This window comes from Crocodylus siamensis, chromosome 3, assembly GCF_052110815.1.
Source record: "Crocodylus siamensis isolate JL-2025a chromosome 3, ASM5211081v1, whole genome shotgun sequence".
Classification (NCBI taxonomy): domain Eukaryota; kingdom Metazoa; phylum Chordata; order Crocodylia; family Crocodylidae; genus Crocodylus; species Crocodylus siamensis.
In genome coordinates, this window is record NC_143397.1 from 49,083,938 (window position 1) to 49,108,585 (window position 24,648).

Consider the following 24,648-nt stretch of genomic DNA (forward strand, 5'->3'; position numbering starts at 1 on the left):
CATTCTGTGATCTGGTGCAAGAGACCCCTATTCCTGCCTGAGCAAACAAAATCATTGTGTACCCCAACAGTTCTTGACAGTTTACCAGGCCCATTCTGGGCCAACATGATGTCTCTTTCAAGCCTCTGTCACTCCCTGCACAATGTGGATCATGGTCCAAACAACTCATGATCAGAAAGGGAAAACAATTCCTCCAACTATGTCTCCCCTGGAGTATGGCTATCCAGGGCCATTCCTGCCTTTTTGGCTGCTAACAAGACCTTGCACTAAGCCTCAGTCCTGATGTATCACTACTAAATGGGCAAGATGTTGAGCAGCCCCCATGGTTATCTTAGTCTAAATGGATGTGTCTATTTTAGGTGCCACTGAGATCTCAAAACCCTAGCTCACCATGCCACCTAATGCTGTCAGCCTCCTAAGTTTCTGCTGGTGGACATGTGCAAAACCAACTGAATCTCGATGGCGTCAAGCAATTCTGAGTCTAACCCTGACTAGGATTCAAAAAGTAGGCATTCCTTTGCCTATACCAGAGGCTCACAACCCTTTTAGACTCAAGACATCCCTTAATTAACTCATGTCACCCCTTGGAAAATACCAGTTTCAAATTTTCACTTGTTTTTTAACAACAGAGAAGTAATAGAGCAATGCTTCTATTGCAAAAAACTCAGAAAGCCCACAACAGGTAAGAATGCTTTTTTAACACTATGGATTCCTATTACAAATCTCTGGGTTTATCTTGTGAATCTTGTTTGCATACCTAACAGTGCTACCATTGTGTGGCACCCTACAGCACCCTTGAAAAGATCACAGGGCTCAATGGTTGAGAATCACTGGGTATACTTTATAGCAGGGATTTGAAAACAACTTCCCGCATGTTTTCTAAGCTCCAAGCTATGAGATCACTCATGTAAATATTAACTGGGTCAAACAGAACCCATTTTACACAAAATTGAACATCTTAAAAGAGGAGTAACAAACCCCTCAATAGAATGACCTATGGCCTAAGAAGAGGGATTTTAACATGTTTGTAAGTGCTCTAACACTGGGTTATAAAGAATGAAGGGACCATTTCCTACAACTTGTATTTTGTGTATATTCTTACTTGGTAGGTCTATTCTGAAAATACCTGGCCTTGGAGGTATATAACCTAATTTGAGAATACCACCAGGCTTCGAACAGCGAATTCCTGTGTAAATCCAGTACTAGGTGCTTAAACATCTTTGAGGATCTGTGCCTTAAGTCCTTTTCTGACTTGATGATGAGGTATTTTATCTTGGAATATTGGTCAACAACTGATCTGAGTTAGCCAAGAGAGTGTAAGTTATTTACCTCAAGGAAAAATAACTTATGGCGGATAAAACACATTTTGTTTTGTTTTGAAACACCAGAAGGAGAAAATCTGTTGTCAGAACATTAATGACATTAAAACAGACTCCTTACCTGGTTTGATGGTTTCCATTTTACTATGTTTGGAAGTTCATCCTTAATGTCATCTATAATTTCCACAGCTATTCTCTGGAGAACATAAGCTGGGATGAAAGCAGCAATTTAAGACTGAAATCAAAATCTCTGAATAAAATAAAAGAATGGCAAGGGTGGGGCAGGAAAGGAATAATAAGAGTCTCATAAATAAGATCACATACCTTGTCCAGCAAATCTATTTATCACCTGTCCACAGAGCCACCCGATTGGTTTAATAGGCATGTTGGATCTGGGATGAGTTCCCTCCAGTTCTCAGATACCTCCAATGACTAACCTAACTGATTTCTTAGATCACAAATGACTCAACACATCTACATCACTGTAACCATACAGAAAGCCTTTATGACAGCACAGTAGATCACTTAGATACCTGCTTAGCTTTTGATGCATACATGTAGTATCTACAATATATTATTTCCTAAGAAATCATGCATCTTCTCAGAAGTTGTAAGGTAAACAGTCACATTTCCTGTAGGTCCTTTATGAAGAAAGTGTTTTACATTTTGCTCTTTTACTATTTTGTTAGCAAGGTGAAGGTACAAAGCCAGATCTAGACAAGCAGGGCTATTACACATGACTAGGTGGCTTTGTTCTACTAAAAGTCCAGCACATTCAGAATGACTGATTCAATCTGTGGGTGAGTGGCATAATCCCCATTTCACAGTTTCCATTTTACACTATGGAAACCAAGGTAGAAATTATGTTAGTTAATTTGGGGTCTGAGTTAAGAGGAAAAAAAAGGAACTCAAGTCTGAAAATAAAAATTAATGTTTGCCATGTACCCAAAGTCCTAAAATCTCATTTCAAAATAAAGGCAAAAGGGAGTCCAAAATTCCTGGCTTGGAAACTAAATAAAACGGCTGGCTTCTTGTCTTCATGTTCAAGATCAGGGATTGGCAATGCTTTTTGGCAGTAGGCAGGAATCACCCAGTTTAGGTACAAAGTAGGCCAGCATTAAGACCCAGCCACCAGACTGAAGTGAGATGGCGCAGGCAGAGCTACCCTCTACTGAAGCCCTCAGTACGCAGCTGCGGAGCTGTGTATCAAAAAGCCCCTCACTACCAAATGCCACAGCTCTCCAGGCTGGACCCAGCCCATGGGCCCCAGGTTGCCAAACCCTGTTTGAGATAAAAATATTCTGTTCAAGTCTTTAGCTTCTTTTGTACCATACTTGTTCTGGAAAATAAGTGGGCTCCAGCTGCTTATGGTTTCTGGTGTATCTATCTCCCAGACAAGGAATCCTGGAGCTCTCAGATCAGCTCTCCTGGTGAACAGCATGTTGTGTCACAGACCAATGCTCGAAAATATGACTGGAGCCATTAAATGCAGCAATAAGATTCAAATAGTTCTCATTATGCCTGTATTGGTTTAACAGACTGCCAATCTTAGGAAATAGCAGAAACTGAGGATTGCTGTATTTCTCTACTATGGATGTTTTTTAAGGACTTTAAATGAAGGTACTTTGCAAACTTGCATTTGGAAACTGTCAGGTAAGGTACAACAAAGCCAGAGGAAAAGTACAGTCTGAAGAACTGTTGCAGGACTCTCTCGTTACCTGCCACTGGACTCGTGAAGACAACTGTGTGGGTAAAGAATTGTGTCCATTTAAAATTCAAATCTCTACCCATTTTATCAGTAACTGCCTGTCCTAACCTCTGATAACATTTGACAAACTCTCAAACTAGATGAATTAAAAACTCAATTAGAACAATGCCCGGGTAGCAACAAATATATAGCAACTAACAGCATTACTACCAGTCTCCCACCGTTTTCAGTGGACCTTTTCTTATACCATTAGGGTTTCAGTTTCAGGCATCTTTCCTAAATACAAGTGTAGAAATATCCCACTATATTCATGGCTCATTGCTTACTTGTTGAAGACTTCCTAAAAAAGGATTTAATATGCTGTACCAAAACCCTTGTTGGCATCCAAGGAAAACTGACTTGTCACATGCAGTCTTCTTTTTGTTTTAATTTATATTAGAAGATAGCTGACATAACACTGTCACAGACTCATCCAATACCCTGTGGAGCTCCAAGCTTCTCCTCACTATTCCAGTGCTTGTCTAAAGGAAAAGACCAAGGTTTTCCCTCGGATAACACCTTATCCCTGTGTAAGCCTCTGCTCTGCTGCCCTGTACTGGACCCCACAGATGCAATAAGGGGAATCTTTGCCAACCCCAGGTGTTTTCTCCTTGGGTCATGACAGAGCCCTCAGTCCCCCTCTCTGCAGAGTACCACCTGCCCTGAGATCACACTTTACCACAGGCAACCAAACAACAAAAGGATTTATTACACAGGAGACAAGAATCATACAGGAAAAACCAACCACATAATTTGAAGACAGAACAAAATGATGTTTCTTATCCTCTCATCTGCTACAACCTATCAGAAAATCCTATCAGTCTTTCCAGAGATTAGCTTTCCTGCTAACCCTGCCAAGTCCTGACCACTGGAGTCAGGGACTCTGATCCCAAGCCTTGGGATAATCTAAAGACCACCACTACCTCACAGATGGATCTTAAATACCTCCAAGGCAGCATCCCTCAACCAGCTTTTTTCACTTTGTTGAAAAGTTTCAGCATTCTGCAGAAAATTCTTCCCTCCCGGGGCACCTGGAACTCTCCTACCTAATGGCCCATTTCCTTGAGATGCCTTTGCTATGGGCTGATTTTTACCATTACAGGCAGACAGCATCTTGGATGTGATTCCAATAATAGCCTTTTCTGACTGTGTTTGGGAGTGGCAATTTTTCTTGCTCTAGTAACAAAATAAGCAAGAGATGCTTGAAAGCTTCACCTTCTCTCTTTTCCTTAGACAGACATTCCTCAGTTCCTTTGATACAACAGCTCTTAATCAGAGATCTGGACATAACCTTTACCTAAACTAACCTTTACCTAAACTATGTCCCAAAAATGTACAAATGCATTCAGACAGCAAAACATAATTGATGCAGTGATAAAGGTGACATAAATAAATAACAGGGCATTTGATCCCTGAAATCTTGTCCAGTTCTCCTACCCATAGTTTGTCCAGTAAAAGATATCACAAAACATCCTAGGCTCTCCAACATTTCCTGGACTATCATGGCTACAATACTCCAACTGTACTTTAAAGGCATAGTTTAAATCAAATTATGTGGTTACTTTATGCTAGAACAGCTTGGTTCAATTGTTTGCACCTCATTCAGACTTATTACATTGCTATTTATAGCAGGAAGATGCAATTAATCAATCAATTCTATGTAAAGCCTGCAGAAGCAGGCATAGCCCTGAAACAGATAAGCACTCAGCCTCACAACTTGAAGGACTGACCAACCACTAAATGCATCTCTGACAATTGACTGGATGCCACATAAGCCCACTACACAGGACTTAGAAAATAGGCACACAGGCACATAACAGGGGTTTAGCCCTTAGGGTTTCATTCTATGCTCCCCTAAATTGAAACGTTGAGTTTTTAAAATTGAAACAGTGGGGTTTTATTTTTCTGTCACTGTTACTGTGAAGGGGCCCGATCATGTTTTTTTTCCGGCGGAGAATGGCCATGTCCAGAGGGTGAGCTGCCAGTAGGCTGAGCAGCCCCTGAGCTACGGGGGCCCCCAGTCCTCCCCTCTGCAGTGATGGTGCCCCCCAGCCTGCTCCAACTCTTCCCTGACCCCAAGCTGGGGCAGCACCTGGCCTGCTAACAGTCTGCCCAGGAGGCCCCAGGTGGGCACTGCCACACTGGAGGGAAGGAACGAAGGCCCCTCCACAGCTTAAGGGCTGTTCAGCTCACTGGCAGCTCACCCTCCTGGCTGCAGGAAACGGGCAGGGTATGCTAAAAAAAGAAAAGGATCAGGCCCCTTGCCACTTCTGCCTTCAGTAGGTGCCTGCTGAAGGTAGAAGTGGCGAGGGCCCAATCCTTTTTCCCTCGCAGAGCCCACCTACCTCTTCTGCAGCTGGGGGCAAGCTGACTAATAACCGCAATGCATTGCTGAAAACTGAACTATACTGGCAGGTAGAATCATAGAATCAATGTCGGAAGGGACCTAGACAGATCATCTAGTCCGACCCCTGCCATGGGCAGGATGGAGAACTGGAGGTGGGAGGGGTCATAAGACTCCAGCCAGGTGCCTATCCAGTCTCCTCTTGTAGTTTAGTTCGCAACAATGCAAACCCATTTAAAACTCCCAAAACTCTTGCAAGTGTACTGTGATGCCATTAAGCCACGCAAAGTGACATTTTCATCGCATGTACATGGTAATGGTGTCATGTGTGTAGCAGCGTGGGGTCCTAGGGGTGGCCATGATCTCCCCTAGTGCCCTTTACTGGGCCAACATGGTACTAAAGCACCCTCACATCTCGCCCATCACGTCTTTGATGTTAACAATATATAAGGGAGGCTGCCTTTTGTCCTCTCTGACATGGTGCTCTGATGTATCTCGGTCTCAGTTCTATTTTGGGTCACTCGGCATACCCCAGCCTTATGGGCTATGCGTGGCTCCAGCCACCCCTGTACCACGCCCCAAGCCTCACAGATGTACCCGACGTTGTTTGGTTGATTTCCCTCTCCATGCCCCACAGATGCTCTCTGCCTTGTCTTGCAGCCTGCGCCCCCACTGGCGCTCTCTGGCTTGTACCCTTCTTGGGGCTTCTCACAACTGTCCGCTCTGGGGCTTCTCACCTTAGGGCTCAGGCAGCTTTGGCCTTACCTGGCCCCCTCCCAATCCTCTGCTCCCCTTCTCAGGGCTGGGGTCAGTGCACCCCTGAATGTTGTATCCTCTCTGGCACCAGGGTCCCCACACTACCATGGAGCCCCTATGAGGCCTCCTCCAACCCCTAGTAGCCTCACTCAGTCCTCCGGTGTAACAACAACAACAAACAATAACACAAGCCCCTGGGCTATAACATAAAGTTAAACCTCCTGGCAAAACGTTCTCCATACCACGCCACATCTCTCACCCGTGTAACTAGTGGCTTATACATCCAGGCCTTTTTCTCTTTCCTACATTCAGGGCTGATCTCTTTCCCTTAGTCAGGCAGTACCACTTCTTTCTGGCTGCCAGCAGAGAGCGAGAGCGAGCCCTCACAGCCTCCAGTCTGAGTCTTATGGTAGTCACCCCTGCCCCTTCTGGTCAGCTGACTCACCAGGTGTGGGCCCTTAGCTCCTCCTGGCTGCCCGTAGCAACCAGCACCTGAGCCCATATTACTGTTTTTCAAGTAGCAGGCACCTTAGTGTCCTGCTACAATGTGCACCAAGCACCAATACTCTTTGCTGTGGCTGAGCTGTATTCAAGCTGGCCTAGAAGGAAAAGATGGGAACAAATAATGAAAAATATCATTCTGGGAAGTCAACTTCACAACTACACCCAGTTGATCATGTCCCAAAGCGGCCATTTTAGCAGCTGCCCCTCACACCCATATTTCAGTAGCAGCTGCCCCTCACACCCATATTTCAGTAGCATATGCTTCTGCATCAAAGATGACAACTTCTGCAGACAACAGTTTACTTTGGCACATAACCATGGGTCATCCTCAGAGCATTGCTCATCGTAGTCCCTGAATAAGGCACAAGTCCCCTGGAAAATATAACATGTACTCAAGTAAATAAAGATAGTGTTTACATATCATAACTTCAGAGGAATAAATTAACTTTGCACACACAACTTTAATTTCAACATTTTTAAATTTCTTTGAATACTTAATTTTGAAACCTTAACATTGTTTAACAGACTTTTTTGTATAATTTCACAGGTGAAAAAAAACCAAACACTGAAAGAAATAGATTACATGAAATTCTACCAACACCCACATGATAAATGAGCAGTTTTGAAACTTTTAGACCCACAGCACAGACCTGTTGTAGTTGAACAAATGAAATAAACAGGTAGTGGGTAGTAATCCTCTATGTAGAACAGCACTAGGAGGAGATGAAATGTCTACTATAACACTGGTTTTCACTTATTTGCTGACCACAGACGAATGGTGACACTCAAAAACCTTGGGTTCAATTCTAGGTCTTGAAGGCCAGGGTGCACAAGTACTTGCATAGTAAACCAAGCAGAATTAATCCTCTTGGGGTTGATAACAGGTGTAACTAACATTTCCTAGTAATTTAACCAAAACATTTATTTACTTTTAAAAGGAAATATTCAACTACCCCATAAAAAACAGAATTTGTAACAGAAGCATCATGTCAGCATTAAAATCAATAAAATGTTTGGCCTCTATAATAATTGAGGCACAGTGAGCAAAATGTTTCCAGTAATGAAGAAGTTAAACTTTTATTTTAACAAGCATATTTGAACATGCACAACAATGAAGACATAGTACAGTACTATGCCAAAATAATACAACTGTAAAATATAAACAGGAGAATGAAAAAAACCCACACAAGCATAAGTTAATAGATTTCACTAGAACAGGAAGAAATCAGAAAAAAAATCTGCAAAAATATTTCTTAAAGGCCTTAATAAATGTTGAAAAACAAAAACACAGAAACAACAAAATAAGAGACATGCCAAGAATGGAGAACATCTTGTCAGTCCACTGAAATATAAACGGCTCGCATTTTTGCTTATAATTACCATCTTCATCTGCCACATTTCCAAGTGTTTTGTGCTCATTATTAGATTCTTCAAAATTTTGCACCATTATTTTTATTGATCAGAATTTAGTTGAAAAGTATTGATGCTGCTTATCATTTATGATGTTATGCAAGAGGATTTCCCTCCAACACATCTAAAATATCATTTAAACTAAGCTCAAGGGAGCTCAGGAATTCTTGTTGTTCTTTATCTAAATAGCTAGTTACGTTACATCCTAACCATGTATCAAATACATGATACCCAATTCCAAAGCCATCTGGCACCACTGGCCCAAATCCACCAAGATGTACTGCAGGACTGTGTAATGTACTAGTTGAAAGGATATTATGATTTATTCTCTGATAGGCTGAGTCGAGAAAAAATTCAGGCATATGTTCACCTTTGGATGCTGCAAGATGTTTCAGTGCAAATAAGTGGCGATCAAACCCTCTGCCTATAAAACCAAAAAAGTTCATAATGCATTATGAATACAGAGAACATAATGTTATTAATAAAGTACAACATGCATAACCTTCCTGTAAACCTTTAGATTCAAACAGTTTCAAACAGTATCGATATGCTCTGATATTTTATTTCATTGTAATTCATGAGCTACTTATTGTTTTGTCTTAGTTAAAATAGGAGAGGCATACAGTGTTACTTTTAAAATTGACACTGTCATATGTTTCTTACTCATAATGACCTAACAAGCATCATCCTTGTTCAGATAGTTCTGCAGACATCAAAAGGAGGTTCTGCGTACCCAGCAATCCAAATACAGTGACAACATCTAACTAGGCTGTTTAAGGAGTTTGGCGCTTACCTTTGAATACCCATGTTTTTATTTTCCCCAGAAACTCCACAGGCTTATTTTGTCATAGCATTACTAACATGTAATTATTTTTTAAAATTCTAAAAATAAAAGGAATGTTAAAAACATCACATATAAAGTCAAAATTATATTCTGTTTATAAGAACCTGAACTGAACATGAAACACTTCCCCATATATTTCTGTCTTCTCTTGGTTGCTGGGATATTACTCAGAAACATTTAGTTCAAAAGGAAAACAAAATGACCAGCAGTGGAAATCCAGGTATATTAGTCACTACACAGAACCATGATGCTTGACAAAGAAATGTGATGGGGACATGTCCTGGGGAATTTCTAACTTGAAGAATAAACAAGGAACAGCTCCCCCTACATATTTGGAATTTCATATCCAAATGCCTCAGGGCACTTCTTTATGTGCTCCAGGGGTGGGGGAAGGGGAGCAGTGCTTTAATTAGAGTGGCTCTTTAAAGTGCCAGTGCATCTGGTATATCAGCATCCCCACACTTAAAAATGGCATCGGGCTTGTTTGACGAGCTGCGCTCTGCCATTTTTAAGCCCAGGGATGCTGATACACGAGATGCAGGAAGCTGTTGGAGCACGGTAATTACAGTGCATTGGAATAACCTCTGCACTTGTGTACAGGCACGCACAGTGCTTAACTCTCAGTATTTTGCTTCTGCTTCTACACATTTTTATGATTTTTCCTTTTATCTACTGGTAAATGTAATCCCCTTCCTATATATTCTATGTTTCCTCTTCCCCCATCCCTTATTTTTTGCCACTCTTCACTAGCTTTTTATACAGCATGTGAAGAAAGCAGAACTATAGTTCTAAACAGGGAATGGACAGCATAGAGAACAGGATCTCTTAAAAGTGACCTGCAGGAGGGGCATGGGAAAAATGAGCCAGAACCTTTTTTGCTTCTTAGTAATTTAAAGTTTTCTCTCTCTCTTTCTGGTTCAAAAATGTTACGTTGTGTGCAATGAGGGAAAATGTCGGCTTTAATTTCTGCCCCTTTGTACATTCAAAATTTAGATTGTATTTATCACCAAAGATTACATGGCAAGTGGAACAAGCGACTGAAAGATGGACAACTGAGAATAGAGGGTGCTTTCAGTTAGATTTCAAAGAGTCTGTTTTTGTTAACGTTTATTTAACTTAAGTGTAAAACTAACAGTTGAATGAAAGTCTCCATTAATGAATCAAAAAATCTAGTTCCTTCAGTTCACACTCAGCTTCTAAAACTGCATGTCTTCCATGATACTTGGTAAGTCATATAGAAAATCAGAATTGATATTCTTGATATTTTAAAGCTAAAAATAAGCAAACATCTCCTTTAAAAATGCCACGGTTCCTGACACACTCTACAGGTCACAAGGAAATGAAAACAGCAGAACCACACATTAAAAAATTCATTTGTAGCTGCATTTGAAACAGCAGGGATCAGGATCGTGACTTATACCTCCAAAAAAGGACCAATTCTGAAAGTTCCTTGGATATCAAAACCTTAGATAGAAGTAATATATCATATAGGTATGGAACTAACCTAATGCAGCTTCCAGCTGTAGCCGTCTGTGGTACCTTGAACATTTGTCAATCAAGTCTCTCAGTTCTGCCACAGCGTGTTTGCTCCGTTCTTCAACAAACGCACGAGAACACTGTTGTGACAGCACAGATGTGGGTCGAATTGTTTCTGTACGGCCATGTTTAAAAGCAGCCGTGCTACATGCTTCATAACAAGAAACCATTTTTCCATACTGTCGATAAGCAGTTATCTGACATGCAAGTTGAAAAACAGCATCTGGACTCAGCTTTTGCTTCACTATAAATTCTTTTCCAAACTTCTGGAATCTGAACTGTCTCACAAACATTTTCTGCTTTGTTTTATCAAATTTCATACGTGCTGTATTTATAGCAGATTTTACTGAATCATTCAATTTAAACTCCAGTCTCTCACACTTTACAGCACTTAGTGCAGACTGCGGTACAAGAGCTGGATGCCTTGTACTGTTTCTATGTACTTCATTAGCAAAACGAAGGACTGCAACTCCATCTCCCCAAGAATGTTCAAAGTTTATCCCTGCAGTGCCATCAGATGTGACAATCAAACTAAAAGATTTGTCAAACCAGCGATTGAAACCATTTCCATGAAGCATGCAATGTGAAAGCTCATCATCATCCTTTGGGGAACTATTATCTAAACATAGGCAAAAGACTGCACTATCAATTTTCATTAAGTTTTCTTCATTACCCTCTTCGATAAGCTGTTGTCTTACTTTTGCCCAAGTATTTCTGTCTTCAGTGGTTAAATAACAAAGGGAAGATTCAGGCAAGTGATCTGCATCTTGCAAAATATAAAGCAAATAAGCCTTAATTTCAGATGGATGCAGAATGTTACCAAGATGATCCAAAACATCAAAAATATAAAAGTGACCATTTCTCATTACCAACAAATGTCTTGCACATTCATTTGTAAACAGTTCATCTTTGTTTAATTTAGGAATTCTGGAACTGTTGAAGAGACACTTGTACTGTGACATATCTAGTGGATATGCATTTACCAGAAGTGCTCCATACCAAGCCACAGAAGATGGAAGAAAGCGGATGAAGTGTTTGAAGGGCCTACTCTTGCTCCATTTGGGGTTGACATAATATATATCTGGCCGTAAACAGTTACTCCTTAGAGAGTTGAGAAATTTTATGGATGATACTACCAAATTTGTAGCTCTCAGTAGCTGTTTGTTGTATGCTTCCTTTGGATCAGGAGTTAAACAAATAAAAGGGTTGAAGTTTAAAACAACAGGTTCTCTGGCAGATAGATACATATCAAACCAAGGACCTGCAAAACATAAAAGTAAAAACTCAATGAGTAACAATATAATTTTAGCATGTTGATATATCTATTTTATGAAAGCACATATTTACATGTAGCATCTAGTTACTTTACTGAATTATTTCCGTTTCAAATTAGTAAAAAAAAGTGAAAGCAAAAAAGGAGCACTCTTAAAAATATACAAGCATAAGGAATTTTTTAAAAAGGCAACCCATTTCTCGTTTCAAATTTCAATTTCCATTGTAAATCTAAACTTTTAGAAGGACATGTCATTGTACTAAACACAGAATAAGTAAGTACACATTGGGTAACTCTCATGAAATCTGTGAAGTGACACCAGGAATTCAATTTATCCCAAGTTATAAAGCTCCCAATCCTCTGGTTCTGAGATACCAAGGTAACAGTTGCCATAGAAATACCTATGCTAGATAAACACAAGCTGTGCATTCTATTTCCCACACAATCTATATCCAATACTAGCTTTGGCAGTAGAGGACTAGGAATGAAGATCAACTTTTTCTCTTCCCAGGAATGTTATTAATATGCTTTTACATATGGTGCTTCAAGTGTACCCATCAGTAAGAGGGCATAACTGCCTACCTCATAAGGGTGTTTTGAAGAGTGTTATAAATGAATACCTATAATATTCTGTTAAAAACAAAATGACTGAATTATAAGGATAAGAAAATGGAAAAACAAACCTGATATATAACTCGTATATTTATTCTTTTTATCTAGTTCAACGAGATCTTGGTGTAACTGCTTGCCTATTCCTTTTTGAAACTCCTTGGCAATTCTTTCTGTATTTCTACAACATTGAAAAGTCTTTTATTATAACATGTAGTATTTAAAAATAACTTTAGCAATTGTATATTTCATTCAAGTGTTATGCCTTTTATCATATATTTCAATCTGTAATGAGAACTCTCGTGAGAATTGGTTTTTTTGTTTGTATATTCCTAGGTATGTGGCGCTGACTTACAGTTGGAGCCTTTACAACAATACAAATAAAACATAATAAACAGGGGTGCAACAATGGAGATTTGGGGGGCTGATACCGATAGCCAATTTTTAAGCAGGCATTTCAGCCATTACCAATCCAACTTCCGATACAGCTGCATCCAGCTGGTAAGTCTGTTGTGGTGGATGGAGAAGGGGGAGGAAAGGGGTTGCGGGGGGGCACAGATCAATACCCCCCGCAGTGAGGGAGTGGGGCAGGGGCCGGGGTAAGCGCTGCCCAGCCGGGGCAAGGTGGGGCACAGAATGGAGCTGCAGCTCATCCAAGGAAGAGGAGCAGCTTCCCCTGTGACATGCACCCTGGGAGGGCACAGACCAGAGCAGGGGGCGGGGCAAGTGCCCCCGGATCTCAACAGGGAAGGGAAGGGCAGGGCAACCTGTGCCAAGCTGGTGGGCTGTGCTCCTCGCTGCAGCATGCTGCGCTGCAGCTGCGCACACACACAGGCATTTATTGGCCAAATTTCTGTCATAACAGGCCGATTTCTGATATAGTCAATTTTCTTTATACTGGTGCCGATCCGATATCAGACCAACGTATCAGCATACCTCTAATAATAAATAGCAATGACTACTACTCATAGCAATCACAAGTTCAACAACGATACACAAATTATACAGGGAACAGGTAATTTCACCTTCTTGAAGTCAGCTTAGACTACTCAATTCTCCTGGCCCATGAACTTTACGTTCAATTTGCTGATAAAATTAGGTACCAATTATGGTAACACTCATACAGACCAAAGCAAAAGTTCAAGAAAAGCTCTGGTGAAGCTAGCAGGAATCATGTTAAGAACAGATTAAGAAGTCTTACCCCAAAATTTATGAGGTTCCAAGCTAAGGCTCTAGTCCTTTTGAAATCTAAGAATATAAATTTCAATTTGTCATGTGCATTCCCAGGAGACACAGGGGACCCACACCCCCCAGACCTGTACCCAGGGCAGGCGCAGACTGAGGCTGCTGCCCAGAGTGGGGCTTGGGCCTGCAGCATGTGGCTGCAGGGCCCCAGTGGGGAGCAGAACGGGGCCATGGCAGCTTATCCAGGGGAGAGGGAGGGCTGGCTCCCTGCTGCTATGCGTACTCCCGGGGGGACAGGGGAGACCCACACCCCCCAGATCTGTACCTGGGGCAGGCACAGGCTGTGTGCTCAAGCTCCCACCCTGCTTCCCTCCCCTGGAGACTTCTGGAGCTGGTGGGTGCAACCCGGTGCAGCTATTTCCTAGATCTTTGCTGTCGTAGCAGTTAAACAGAAAAGACTTTCAGGCCTTTAGGAGGATGTCTGCTGGTAATATCAACAGAGATCAATGAAAGACGCAATTCTTAATACATTATTAAAACATCGAGTCTACCTGATATGTAGAATAGCTTTGATACAGACTCCAAAGTTGTTTGCCACTTTCACAGGAAGACTTAAAGGAACAGCTAAGAGGGGAGAGGTCAAAGAATCATAATAAAGCGGTAGTAAGAAAACCAGAATAATGAAATCACATGTAATTGTTCTTCCTGAAGAATGAAATTCCTTGGGAAAAATTTTCTTATCTAAATACTTTCATTCCTTCCCAGGGAAGAAGGAAAACACTAGATGGGGTCAGCTTGGAAATCTGTCTTCTGAAAGTGAGGCATAATTAAAAAACATCATCCACTGCTGCTTTGCAATGAAACATAAGAACTGCCATGTACTGGGTCAGACCATAGGTCCCTCTTGTCCAGTATCCTGTGTCACACTTCCGCAGAGTGGTTGCTGGAAGGGAGAGTGAACAGGAAATGTCCACAAAATCCTGGAAGACTGATTCAGGCTCAACATCAGGAAAACCTTCTTCACAGTCAGGGTGTCCAGACTGTGGAATAAAATCCCTCCAGGGGCGATACAATCACTCCCCTGGAAATCTTCAAGAGGAGACTAGACAGTCATCTTGCTGGGGTCACCTAACCCCCAGTTATTTTTCCTGCTTGGTGCAGGGGGCTGGACCTGATGATCTTCCAAGGTCCCTTCCCGCCTTACAATCTATGAATCCCATGAATTGGGTGCCAATTTTACCTTCAATTGTATTGGTGAAACCTCAACAGACTCTTGGCAGATTAAGGAGATAAACAATTTATTATTTGTCATGACCAAAAAAAGCTTGAACATGAAACTTAAAATGGATATTAAGAATAAACTGAGAATCTATACGGAATGAAAGAAGAGATTGATCAACAATGAGAACTATCTTTCAGAGGTCAGAAAATACAAAAATAAAATGTAAGTAGCCAAAGATCTGAGCTGGATTTTACCAGCAAGTTAAGATGAACATCAAAATGTTCTTCAGCTACATAAATAAGAAAGAATGAGGGAGGGAAGATGGAGGAAGTGGAGCCACAATAAATTTCAGGGAAAATGAAGACTAAGGGTAATCTAGGTGTCACTCAAATACAGAATAAATACAGTAAAAGCTGTGTTATCTGGAACCTTACAAATCAGCATGTTCTATTAACCGCCATGCTGGCTTGTAAGGTAAAAGCGAAACCAGATGTGCCCACCATGGTACTTCTAGTTTTGCTGAGCCCACACAGCCAAGAGCAAAGCAGCCTGCGCTGCCAAGCCCCACAGCCTGGGGCATAGCAGCCTGTGCGGGGACCCCCTTCCAGTCCCCCCTGGCAAACAGATGCAGCAGGAAGGGTGGCGGCATACTGGACACGGCGGGAGAGGCGGCAGCCCAAACAGGCAAAGGTAACCAGCATATGTGGTTATCCAGCACCCCCCATTTCCCATGGGTGCCGGATAACAAAGCTTTTGCTATACTTTGCTTTATTCTCTAAGATGGCATTATAAATGAAGATAATGGTAGGCACCAAATGGGAATGAGGATATGATAATGGAAATTAATGGAACTAAAACTTAGATCTTTCTGCGATGAAACTGGAGGACTTGGGGCAAAAAATCTACATCTCAAGAACCAATACATGAAATAGCAACTCCGGTTGCATGAGTCTTCAGTGAATCTATTAATTTGGTGATAGTACCCTATGCTTGGAAAACGGTAAACACACTGCCAGTATTCAGTAACAAAAGAAAGTGACAGAGGCAATTACAGGCCAATTAGTTTGATTTCTGGATTATGCAAGATCTCAGTGTAGACACTGAAGGCAGGAATAATCAAGAATATTAAAGGGGAAAAAACCAGGCAAAATGCAACATAGCAAAGCATCCATGGCAAAGCATGCCATACAAGTCTAATATCCTTTTTTGACAGGGTAACTGACCTCTTAGATAAATGCAATCCAGTGGACAAATCCATCTAGATTAAGCAAATCATCTGATTCTGTGCCCTGTGGGAAATTACCAGTTAAAATGGATCGAATGGGGATTAATACTATAATTGTATGGATAAGAAACTGGCTAAAAGGGAGCCTCAAGGTCAAAGGTCCTCTCAAGTTACATCGGGGCGGGCAATTATTTTGAGTGGAGGGCCGCTTACCCAGTTTTGGCAGGCTGTTGAGGGCTGCATGGGTAGCCTCATCCCTTGACAGGTGCTCCGTCCCTTGATAGGTGCCCCACCCCCTGGTCACCATCTTGGGACCAATATCCCAGGGCCAGCACCAGTGGGGCCCAAAGCAGAGCACAGGCTGGCAGGGGTCTGTGGAGCTGCACCAGCAGGGAGGAGGGAGCTGGCCCAGCTCCACAGAGCCCCTGCCACCTGGGACCCCGCGCTCCTGCTGCCCTGCTCTGGGCCACACCAGCACTGGCTCCGGGACACCAGTGCAAGGCCTGTGCTCCCACTGGCTCCCCGCCCACTCACACCCACTGCCCCCCAGCCCTGTGGTACAGGCAGGGGGCAGCGCACAGCCCCGACCCCCTGCTCACCATCACGGAAGAAGCTGGTGCTGAGTGTGGGGAAAAGTGGCCCCTCACCTGCCCCATGGCCAGCGCCCTGCGTTGCAGGTGCTTGCAGCCCGTACGGGGCTGTCTGGAGCAGGCACAGGCAGTACCAGGCAGGGTGCAAGCAGCTGCAGCACAGGGCACTGGCCATGGGGCAGGCAAGGGGCCACTTCCCCATGCTTAACACCAGCTTGTAACCTGCCTCACTGCCAGGCTGGCAGTGGGGCCGGATTACAAGTTGGTGGTGAGTGCAGGAGCAGGGGGGGGAAGGGGGAGGAGAGGGAGGGGAGAAAGCAGCCCCTCCCTGCCCCATGCCTGGTGCCCCGTGCTGCAGCTGCTTGCAGCCTGCCTGGGCCTGCTCCGGACAGCCCTGTGTGGGCTGCGAGCACCTGCAATGTGGGGCGCCAGCTGTGGGGCAGGCGAGGGGCCACTCTTCTCCATGCAGGGAAGGAGCCCAGGGAAAAACTGAGCACAGGGGGGAAGAAGCCCTTCCCTTGCCCCATTATCCCAGCCCACGTAGGGCTGTCCAGCGTGGGCACAGGCAGCCCCATGCAGGCTGCAAGCAGCTGCAGCATGGGGCACCAAGCGTGGGTGGGGTGGGACTGCTCCCCTCTCCCCCCTGCACTCCTTCCTTGCCTGTGGTCCCCCCACACCTTACCTGAGCTTCCCGCGCCAGGGCAGCCATGTGCTCCCAGCCCAGAAACCCCAGCTGGGGCTTCTGGCTGGGGGGCGGGGCCAGGTGGGCCCATCATTGTGGGAGCCCACCGGGCTTCCCCTTGGCCCTACTGCCCTTTTTGACAGGAACCAAGGGTAGAGAAATATTAATTTTCCAAATTTTTTTTAGGGGCCCCGCAGGCTGGATAGTATTTTGCCCACCCCTGAGTTAAATGGTCCTTAGGGATAGTACGGTTAAGGATGACAGTTTTTGTAGCCAACAGCACACAAGACAGAGATGTGACTAGGAAGTTACCTTGGATTTGCCCAGACCAAACAATGTACTCATTTACAGCTGGGTAGTGTGAAAGGTGGTGGCCTTTTCTATAAGTCCAAAGCGGCTTGTAGACTTGAACTCATGCCGATGGAGTCATAATGGGACATTTTACTCATTCTGATATCCTACCCCAAAAAGGGAGACTAAAACAGATTTTATCAGGAGGAGAGCTATCAGAGAGAAGTTACTGCTGTTCATCAGGGATCTGTCATAGGGCATATGTAGATGAAATGGAGGCCCTAAATTGAAGCAATGGATTTTTAAAAACACTGCTTCAATTTAGGGCAAAGTAAACCCCTGTGTTGTGTATACGCATGTCTTACCTGTCTTTCCGGGGGAGGGGAGGGTGAGCTGCTGGTGGGTGGAGCAGCTCCTGGACTGCAGGTGGCTGGGGTGGGACTGGTACTTCCCTCCGCAACAGTAGTGGTCCCCCCAGGTGGCACCAACGCAGGCACCCAGCTCAGGCAGTCCCAGAGGGCACCACAGCCACAGAGGGAAGGACCAGGTCCCCATGCAGCTCATGCAGACAGGCAGGCTCCAGGCGGTGAAAAAAGAATATCAGGCTGGCCACTTTTTTTTTTTTCCTCCAGTGGAACCTGCCTTCTCAAGCTACTGCTGGGCTGCCTGCACGGGCTGCATTTAAATGAAATGGGTACAAGGAAGGGCTACTTAGGATGGTCAGAGGAATGGAGGGCAAATTAAAATAACTTGGTTTATTTAGTTTAGCAATTCATAGGTTAAGAAAGTATGTAACTACTCCTTATATATACATTTATGGAATGAGTAGCAGGGAGAGAGACAAAGAACAATATTGGTACAATATCATATAGGTACAAATTGGCTATAACAAATTTAGACTCAAAATTAGAAGGTATTTTCTAACCATAAAGTTGTGGAATAATCTTCAGAATTATTTCAATTTGTGGAACCAGGAAATGCCTACTTGTTCAAGATGGAGCCTGATATGGTAATGTAAGGGCTACATCAGAGCATGTGATATGTGGATTTGAGCATTTGGTATTTCCATGATGAATACTACAACTCTGTTTTAGAAGTATCCAGTAATCCCATGCTTCAGAGCTTCTGCTAGTCACCTGCAAGAGCCAGGAAAAACTTTTTTACCTTCCTATCAGAGAAACACGGGGCTCCTAAGAGGCTTTCCCAAATTCCTCTGAAGCACTGGTCTTTGGTCACAGACAGAAGTAAGTTTGGCTGAGGTGTGCTGGTCACTGGCAGGCTGGTCTTGATCATACAGTCAGGGTCAAACTGACAGTCAGATTTGCTGTCAGCAAAGAATTTTTCTTCAGATAGTTATTTGTAAACACAGGCACCAGACTTAGTGGCCCCAGAGGCATTTTCCTGTCCTACATTTCAAAAGTGTAGCTTAAGTTTTAAGGCCTTGGATTAATTTTACAGAGCTGACATTAAGAAACAGCTTCTGACCTGACAACTGAACAAATCTGATCTGGTATCTGTAAGTACAGAAGTGCACAATGTCCTCTTTTTAAACATCATTACATCATTTCTCATACCTGTACTGTTCATCATCCAGTAGGGGCTTCTGAGCTGCCAGATATCTCCTGACAGAATCCTCCAATCTTGGAACAGGCAATCTGGAAGAACAGAATTATAAACAAAAAGCAATTGAACAGTAAAATCAAAGTAAAGTAAATGTATCAGTAACAGAGGAAACAACAGAGGACACCATCCAGCTATATGGAGGGGTGCAGGGGGCAGCCCAGCTGCAACCTGGCTGTGGAGGGGAAAGGGATATGGCTGGCCCTGCAGGTGCCAGGGGCAGGGGTTAGGAGAGGGGCTATGGCTCAGACTTGTCAGGAGTGGGGGCATGGGGATGGGAGGGTAGAGAAGGAATGTAATCTGGCCCCAACTCAGCTCTGTGCAGGGACAGGGATATGGCATGACCTGGCCCCAATCTAGATGTAAGCAAGGCTGGGGGGGTGGTAGAAAAGCATGGCCCAGCTGTGATTAGTGGTGCAGGGCTTGGAAATCTGGCAGAGGGAGGGTGACTATATTAACACCCACTGCTTTCCCAATGCCAGTTTCCAGCCCGTGTGCCACATCTGGCCAGTGGACCAAAGGTTGAACATCTCTGGATTATGCTATCTAATAAAAGCTTCTGCTATGAGAGGTGATGGCCTTCAGGAACAAGGCAATAGCAAGGAAAGAGGAATGATGAAGGTAAAGATGCTTAACTGCAGGCTAAGAAAGAGGAAGCAGCAGTCTATTTAAGGTACAAATTCAGAAGTTGGATTTTTCTAACCATTTGTATGCAAATACAAAAAATATTTTTAATTGCTAAAACTATAATTTCATTCTGTGACTAGATTTATTCAGAGATAACTATTTTACTATGTCTCTCCTTGTGGTCCTGAAAAAGTACTTACATAAAAAGCCAAAACTAAAATATTTTAAACAGGAACCCTCTATTCTTGATAAAGGCATTACAATTTAAAAACTGTTACCCAAGCTATGACATTGGTATTTGATTACACCAATTTCATTTTGTTAAGTATGAACTGCCTAGTTGATTTTTTTTTAATTTACCTAGTTATAATTCCTGATTTCTAGGAATAATTTTCTGAAACATGCATTAATCTGCCTCCAAGAAATGGAGTAATTTAGCCATTATATTTATGTGATTTCACGATTGGCACCTGTTTGAGACCTTGAAACTTTAAACATTATTGGGCATATCCTCCTGGGGCTTGTGGGCAATCCATGGAGTGTTTCTGCAAGAAAATGTGCAGTGCATCTCCGAGGGTTTTTGCCACAGATATTTGCACTGGCTCAGTGGATCCAAAGTGATCATAAAAGGTCAAGATTGTTGCTAGTATTTCCAGCCCTGGATTAAAGTCATCAAGGTCTTCAGGCATACTATTCATGCAGTTACTTCAACAGTTTGGCCACACCATCATGCAACATGATCACCCCTTCACCTTGTATTAAGTGAAGGAGTCACCTATATAAGAGACATCTGACTGGTCACCAGTCTCTCCTATTACAGCAGGCTCAGTCCCAATCTTTCTATACTTTCATTCCATGATTTACACAGGTTAGGATCTATCTTGGAGTACTAAACCCATGCTTACACTCACACGTCCATATACAAATGTCTAATCCAACAGCAGCTCAGCAACCATTATGTGCTAGTACTAAGGGACAGCTTCTAGTCTACACACAAATTTCTTTGTCAGGGTAGTTGTTAGCAAGTGTCCCTCAAAGCTGAACATTTCTCAGTTCACTTCCCCGCTAAGATAAATGAGACAGTTTCTATAACTCATAATTCAGTCTCTTCAAAGGAAGGTAGAATACCTGCTATTCATGCAGGCATCTCTCAAGTGGTTACACACAGTTCCTGTTTTTCAAAAATACTGTTTCTAGTTATGAAAGACAAAGGGGAAAGGTGTTTTAAGCTGAGCCTGTTACCATCACATCTCCAAGAACCAGGGCAATGATCCTACTGTGCCTATTCCTTGCAGGGTACCTTACTGGTCAATAGCTGGGGGGTTTTAATTGGGGAAATAATTAAGCAACTAGCATGAACAGGGTGGATTTGACTTAAATCAATTTGATTTAAATCACTATTTAAACCACTGGTCAGGAAGCCTCAATTAACTCACTGTTTTCTACAAAAGTGGATTCTTGTTGTTTGATATCCTTGATTCATTTATCTTCTTTAAATTTTGGACTTTTGGAGAAAAGTAAGGGCATGACTGTGTGTACACAAACTTGCAGAGAGACAAGAGGGCTGATGGGTAAGTAAATGCTCAGGTCTGTTATCTTTCATCTCCATATACTGCTGTTAACAAGGATGTTATCTCTGGAGACAGCAAACTCTCCCTATGCCTGAAGAAGGGTGTTTGTGCTTAAAAGCTTGCAAAGAACAATTTTTTCATCTATTTTGTTGGTCTAATAAAAGATATTACATTTACCCAAAGAACCTTGTCTGCCTACATTGGCGATTTGTAGGAGATGCACATGGGTTCACGTGCACCCCCTGAGTTTGGCGGTGCCCTCCCTGTGGTCGCCATGCCCCTCAGCCTCCAGGGACATGCAGCATTCATGTCTGCCTATGATCTCTGGAGATACAAATCCACAGTTTGAGAACTGAAACTAAGCATCACAGAGATGCTTAATGGGATCTTCTAGACCAGAGGTGGCCAACCTCTAGCTCTGGAGCCACATGTACTCTTCAGAGGTTAATATGCATCTCCTTGAATCTTTGCACTAGCACATGGTGACAAGCTTTGGTTTGTCACTCCCGTTCTAGACTGAGTCCCATTGGGTAGAGTGTTTTTTTTAAATCTTTACTACTCTATAGAGGTGTCTCTGGGAACCCTATAAGACTGGGCCCTTAATCTAGTCCATAGTCTGCTGTGACCTATTTAGAAAACTTCTAGAAAGGTTATATGAATATATTGTCTCAAATAGTATATAATTAGAAGTTACAATCCATATTCCATGATGATATCTTTGAGGTTTAACACATCTTAAAATAAGACTATCTTTATAAAAAGGTTTTAAAACATTTTAACAAAAAAAAAAAAGATTAAATTAAAAAAAATCCAATATTTATTATTTTTTTTAAATCATTGATTTTTATCCACCCTGAGCACAAATAACTCTAAACTGGGTATGAGGGGTCCTTAAGTTACTGATTATGGGTTGACATAAAGAGTAACTGAAACATTGCTCACAGGCAAATTCATCAGGGACCTAAGATTTTAGCAGTTTCTAATAAAGCTCTGACTTGTGGACGGCATCTCTACGAGGCCAGACCTACCCCTTCTCCAGCTTATTGGACTAGGCAGTGGTTCTCAAACTTCTTAGACAACAGGTGCCTCTGGGGGAAAAAGTGCTAGGTTTTCACTTGCTTTTTTAACTACAGGAAAATACAAGCAATTCTTTATTGTTCTCAAAAGCCCACAAAAAGGAAGAACGTTTTTAACACTATGGACTCCTATTTGAAATCTCTGTTTATCACGTGACTCATATTTGCATATCTAACAGTGCTAACATTGCATGGCACCCTGCAGCAACCTTGACAATTCCCTATTAAGATAAACGAGACAGTTTCTATAACTCAGAACTTGGTCTCTTCAAAGTGAGGTAGAATACCTGCTATTCACGGCAGGCATCTCTCAAGTGGTTACACACAGTTCCTGTTTGCAAAAACATTCTTAATTATGAAGACTAAGGGGGGAAAAGTTGTTTAAGTTGAGCCTTTCGCCCCTGCCACACATTACATATATTACACAATTAACTGGTAAATCATGCAATAAATTTAGACCAGCCACATATGCAGAGTAAGACCAGCTAAATGCACAAAGTAATTCTCATGCAATTAGCTGGTTAAGCATGCAAGAAATTCAGAATGGCCACAGGTTGAAAGACCAGCCTCATCTATAAAGTAATCACCATGCAATTAACTAGTGAATTGTACAATAAATTTAGAATGGCAGATGTGGAAAGGAAGACCAGACTTACATACAAAGTAATTACCACACAGTTAACTAGTGAATCCCACAATAAATTTAGACCAGGGCCACACATGCAAAGTAAACCACTTCACCATCAAAATGTCTATCCAGCTACAAAAAGGGCCAACCAGCTACAAACAACTCTGCAAGTGGTTTCTATCCAGCTTGAACGTGAATGTGTGGCAGGGCCTTGTGACCACCACCACACCTCCAAGAACCAGGGGGCTGGCTATGGGCTTGCTGTACCAATCCCTTGCAGGGTACATTATTAGTCAGGAGCAGGGTGGCACCCTAGTTGAGAATCACTGGACTAGGACATTGCTTGGGGCAAGGACAATGCTGATGCCATCATTTTAGGGTTTCAGAGCAAATCCTGACATCTTCCGCTGTTGTTTTTTGGGGTTGTGGTTTTTTTGTTGCAAATCTTAATTTTTCAACAGCAGTTTCAGCGGCCGGGAAACACCAGCTCACACATGGACCGATTTGCACTGACTGGACAGAGCTACAGCTAAGACCTCAAAGGAGCCTGCAAAACAGCCTTTCCAATGCACAGATCCGAAAACAGGAGGTGGGCCTAGAGTCTGTTTATTAAAGACAACAAATCTGGTCTTGGGCTCTGCGGCACCAACCACGCCAGGGGTGCTCAACTTCCAGCCTGCGCATGGGCTAAATGTGTCGTGCAGAGCCATTGCATCTGGCCCACCTGCAGCACTCCCCATGGGCTTGGAAATTTGGCGGTGGGGGAGCAGCAGCAACCACCCTCCCCCACTACTGCCAAGTCCCCCAGCACAGCAGCATTGCTAGGTCTTAGATATGAAATTACTGTATTGGAAGCTCAGAACTATATTTGCTCAGAAAACTATGCTAGACTGAAAAAATATACAAATAAGTCTTACTACTTTATACTGTTCACTGTAAACAGCCAGTGAGCGAAAACCAGGTCAAAGTTGAAGCATTTCTTTATTTGGAGGCAAGCGGCCATCAGAAAATGCTGGCAGCAAACCCACATGTCTGTTAAGACTCCCTGGGAGTGATTTGCATGCGCTGCATTAATGACCTGCCTCAAAATTATCGTACATTTTGAACACTTGTACTGTTATTGATCGTACAAGGGTTAAATTATTATGCAGATAGGATCATTACGACACAGCTGGCAACGCTGCGGCATAGCCACCCCTGCCCCCGCGAGGCTAAATGGGGCCGGGGCAGGACCGGGCAGCGATGGCCACACCTGGGCAAGCTAGGCTGGAAGTGCATGGTAGGGATAGTGCTGCGGTGCACGAAGCGGTGGTCCGTGTCCAGCTCCGAGACGATGCCCTCGGTCAGCCCCACAGTACGCCAGTATCGGCGCCGCCCCGCGGGGCCCGCCCGCCGGCCGCACAGAGGCCGCACCCGGAGCATCGTTCCTCCGGCCTCAGCACGCGCAAGCTGGCGGCGGGCCAAGGAACACGAACCCCACGGTGGCCGTTAAGGCGGGGAACTGGCGGCTTCGTGAGGCCAAAGGCTCCTGCGCCTGCGCAGTGGAACCACGTGAGTGCCTTCTGCCAATAAGCGAGGGGAGGGGCAAG

At 43.3% G+C, this 24,648-nt stretch overlaps 3 protein-coding genes across 3 annotated transcripts in view; 1 reads left to right on the forward strand and 2 right to left on the reverse strand.

Annotated features, from left to right (window-relative positions):
• SPATA9 (spermatogenesis associated 9) overlaps window positions 1–1,704 on the reverse strand; it is an 18,459-nt gene extending 16,755 nt beyond the window's left edge. The window contains exons 1-2 of the mRNA XM_090038285.1: window positions 1,644–1,704; window positions 1,441–1,529 (exon numbers count right to left, since the gene is read on the reverse strand). Coding sequence (XP_089894411.1) covers window positions 1,441–1,529; window positions 1,644–1,704 — 150 coding nt within the window. The remainder of the gene's footprint in view (window positions 1–1,440; window positions 1,530–1,643) is intronic.
• Window positions 1,705–7,104: 5,400 nt separating this feature from the next.
• Window positions 7,105–24,579, reverse strand: LOC149868260 (carnitine O-palmitoyltransferase 2, mitochondrial-like). The gene is made up of 5 exons (XM_090038293.1): window positions 24,312–24,579; window positions 19,112–19,192; window positions 12,417–12,523; window positions 10,429–11,721; window positions 7,105–8,504 (listed from the first exon to the last, which is right to left on the reverse strand). Exons 1-5 carry the CDS (start codon window positions 24,479–24,481, stop codon window positions 8,176–8,178), a joined length of 1,980 nt encoding a protein of 659 aa, XP_089894419.1. The 5' UTR covers window positions 24,482–24,579; the 3' UTR covers window positions 7,105–8,175.
• RHOBTB3 (Rho related BTB domain containing 3) overlaps window positions 24,531–24,648 on the forward strand; it is a 73,698-nt gene continuing 73,580 nt past the window's right edge. The window contains exon 1 of the mRNA XM_090038299.1: window positions 24,531–24,610. The gene's annotated coding sequence lies outside the window, so the exon portion shown is untranslated. The remainder of the gene's footprint in view (window positions 24,611–24,648) is intronic.

What these genes read in the sequence shown, in the direction of transcription:
- LOC149868260 (XM_090038293.1), bottom strand. Translation starts at nt 24,481, where the DNA reads ATGCTCCGGGTGCGGCCTCTGTGCGGCCGGCGGGCGGGCCCCGCGGGG. An exon ending in ATATACGAGTTATATATCAG is followed by an intron (nt 11,722 to 12,416) that starts GTTTGTTTTTCC and finishes TATGTTTTGCAG; the next exon opens with GTCCTTGGTTTGATATGTAT. An exon ending in ACAGCTGGAAGCTGCATTAG is followed by an intron (nt 8,505 to 10,428) that starts GTTAGTTCCATA and finishes TTGGTTTTATAG; the next exon opens with GCAGAGGGTTTGATCGCCAC.